The sequence below is a fragment of the Otolemur garnettii genome, unplaced genomic scaffold (assembly GCF_000181295.1).
Source record: "Otolemur garnettii isolate 467f Iridium unplaced genomic scaffold, OtoGar3 scaffold00003, whole genome shotgun sequence".
Lineage (NCBI taxonomy): Eukaryota > Metazoa > Chordata > Mammalia > Primates > Galagidae > Otolemur > Otolemur garnettii.
In genome coordinates, this window is record NW_003852398.1 from 21,487,440 (window position 1) to 21,490,682 (window position 3,243).

The 3,243-nt window shown below is 42.7% G+C and overlaps 1 protein-coding gene across 1 annotated transcript in view; it reads right to left on the reverse strand.

Moving 5' to 3' along the window:
* CNOT8 (CCR4-NOT transcription complex subunit 8) overlaps window positions 1–3,243 on the reverse strand; it is a 24,186-nt gene that overhangs the window by 10,577 nt on the left and 10,366 nt on the right. The window contains exon 3 of the mRNA XM_012808685.2: window positions 2,623–2,816. Within this exon, the coding sequence (XP_012664139.1) occupies window positions 2,623–2,816 (194 nt within the window). The remainder of the gene's footprint in view (window positions 1–2,622; window positions 2,817–3,243) is intronic.

Sequence of the window (3,243 nt, forward strand, 5' to 3'; positions counted from 1 at the left end):
CTGTAGTCCCAGCTACTTGGGAGGCTGAAGCAAGAGAATTGCTTAAGCCCAGGAGTTGGAGGTTACTGTGAGGTGTGATGCCACAGCAGTCTACACAGGACAATAGCTTGAGACTCTGTCTCAAAAAAAAAAAAATTTTTAAAATAACCCAGCCGGGAGCCGCAATGAGCACCTGTAATCCCAGTGGCTTCAGGAGGCTAAGGCAGGATGCTCACATACAGGTCTGAGGTTGCAGTGAGCTATGACAACACTGCACTCTGCTCAGGGCACAGGGTCGGACTGTCTCAACAAAAAATAAGTACACTTTACCCAGGGTGACGGCTTCAGACTCTGTCTCAAAAAAAAAAGTAAATAAATAAATAAATATTAGCCAGGCATGGTGATGTGGGCCTGTAACCCCAGCTACCTAGGAGGCTGAGATAGGATAGGAGGGTCTCTTCTTGAGCCCAGGAGTTCAAGGCTAGCCTTATCAACACTGTGAGACCCTGTCTCAAAAAAAAAAAAAAAAGTCATAGAAACAAAGTATAATGGTGGAAATGGGAGCAAATACTCATACCTGTAATCTTAATATTCTAGAAGGATAATGTGAGCTTAGGAGTTCAAGACTAGCCTGAGTAAGAACAATAACCCATCTCTAAAAATAGTCAAGCGTTGTGGCGGGCACCTATAGTCCCAGCTCCTCAGAAGGCAGAGGCAAGAGGATTGCTCAGGCCCAAGCTGTTGAGGTTGCTGTGAGCTGTGTAACATCACAGCACTCTACCCAGGGTGATATCAAGACCAAGACTCTGTCTCAAAAAAAAAAAAAAAAACCAGAACTGTGGTTACCAAAAGCTAGGGGGGAAAGAGAAGGTGAACTATTATTTATTGAGTTTTACATAATTAAAAAATTCTAGAACTCTTTCACAACAATGTGAATTTATTTAACACTTTAAAACAATTAAGATAGTAAATATTACTTTTTGAGAGAGAGAGAGTCTCACTCAGTCACCTTGGGCTCAAGGGATCCTCTTGTCTCGGCCTTCCGAGTAACTGGGACTACTGGCACCCACTGTAACACACAGCTAGTTTTTCTACTTTTAGTAGAGACAGGGTGCCTCTTTGCTCAGGCTGATCTTGAACTCCTAAGTTCAGGCAATCCACCAGATTAAGCCTCCAAAAATGCTAGAATTACAGGCATGAGTCACCATGCTTCACCTCAATTTTTCTTATTACATCAAAATTTCCCTGCTATCAGCCTTCAGGTTTGACTACACTTGATTAATGCCTACTTTCTATCATACTTCTATTATGATGGGTTCTAAAAACCCTGTTTTATAGATAAAACTTAATTACAGAAGGGGAGATGACTGACTCAAAATCACCAGCAAGAAATGACAGAATTGGGCAATACGTATGGCTCAGTGAGTAGGGCGCCAGCCCCATATACCAAGGGTGGCAGGTTCGAACCTGGCCCCGGCCAAACTGCAACAAAAAAATAGCAGGGCATTGTGGTGGGCACCTATAGTCCCAGCTATTTGGGAGGCTGAAGCAAGAGAATCACCTAAGCCCAAGAGCTGGAGGTTGCTGTGAGCTGTGATACCACAGTGCTCTACCGAGGGCAACAAAGTGAAACTGTCTCAAAAAAAAAAAAGAAAGAAAGAAATGACAGAATTACAATTCAAATTACAATGATCTCCTAACTACAACTGAAAACTTGACTTTACTTTGTTATTTTAAACAGCTTTATTAAGAAATAATTCACTCGGCTTGGCACTCGTAGCTCAGTGCTCAGGGCACCAGCCACATACACTGGGAGTGGTGGGTTCAAACCTGACCCGAGCCTGCTAAACAACAATGACAACTACAACAACAACAAAAAAAATAGCTAGGAGTTCTAGTGGGTAGCTGCAGTCAAAATAAAAACAGGGCGGCGCTGGTACTCAGTGGATAGGGCACTGGCCACATGGGTCTGCTAAACAACAATGACAACTGCAATAAGAAAAATAGCCGGGCATTGTGGCAGGTGTCTGTGGTCCCAGCTACTTGGGAGGCTGAGGCAAGACAATCGCTTAAGCCCAAGAGTTTGAGGTTGCTGTGGGCTATAACGCCACAGTACTCTACCAAGGGTGACATAGTGAGACTCTGTCTCTTTTCTTTTTTGAAACAGAGTCTCACTATGTTGCCCTGGGTAGAGTGCTGTGGTGTCATGGCTCACAGCAACCTCAGACTGTTCAAGGGATTCAAGGGATTCTCTTGCCTCAGCCTCCCAGTAGTGTAGACTATAGGCGCCTGTACAAAGCTCAGTTATTTTGTTTGTTTGTCTCTTTTTAGCAGGCTCAGGCCAGGTTCGAACCCACCACAGTGCAAGTGGCTAGCACCCTAACTGCTGAGCTACAGATGCCAAGCCTGGGCTTTATTTTCTTTTATTTGCATTTTATCTTTTCTGTGAATTCACAGAAAATAAGAACTTTACTTTCTTAAGATTCCCATCCCCTGCTTGACTGCTCTATCTAATACTTACCTGGGTTCAGTGGAAACAAAACTTAAAATTAATAAAATCAGATAGAAATCAGTCAGGACTGATCAGTCTGCACAGTGTAGTGAGATCTAAGAACAACACTCAGAAGTGTCTCAGACACTTACGTAAGGTTAAATTTGAAGTTAAACTGCCAAGTATTGATTCCAGAAGGATATTCTCCCTTCTCATTCGTGAATGTAAGACCCAGCTGGATAATTTTTAAAAGGTCAACATTGCACCGCAGAAGCTGATACTGGTAATCTATCGAACTACGAAATTCACCAATTGGTCGCACCACAACACCTGGAAATTCAGTGTCCTGGAAAAGGAAAAAAATCTCTCAACATAAGATTTAACAAAATAGTGGAGGTTGAATTGATAATTTATAAATAAAATTTTACCTCAATTCATAAGTTACATGACAAGTCCCAAACTTGGGCATAAAATTCTATCTTAAGGGGATGGGTAAATTCATGCCCACTGAGTACAGGGCACACTATCTGGATTAAAGGCACATTTATAACTTTGACTCAATCTGTATAAAAACAAAATGTGTAAACAAGATATCTGTACCCCCTAACATTCTGAAATGAAGAAAAAAAAAAATCAGGAGGCACCTGTGGCTCAGTGAGTAGGGCACCGGCCCCATATACTGAGGGTGGCGCGTTCAAACCCAGCCCCGGCCAAACTGCAACAAAAAATAGCCAGGCGTTGTGGCGGGTGCCTGTAGTCCCAGCTACTTGGGA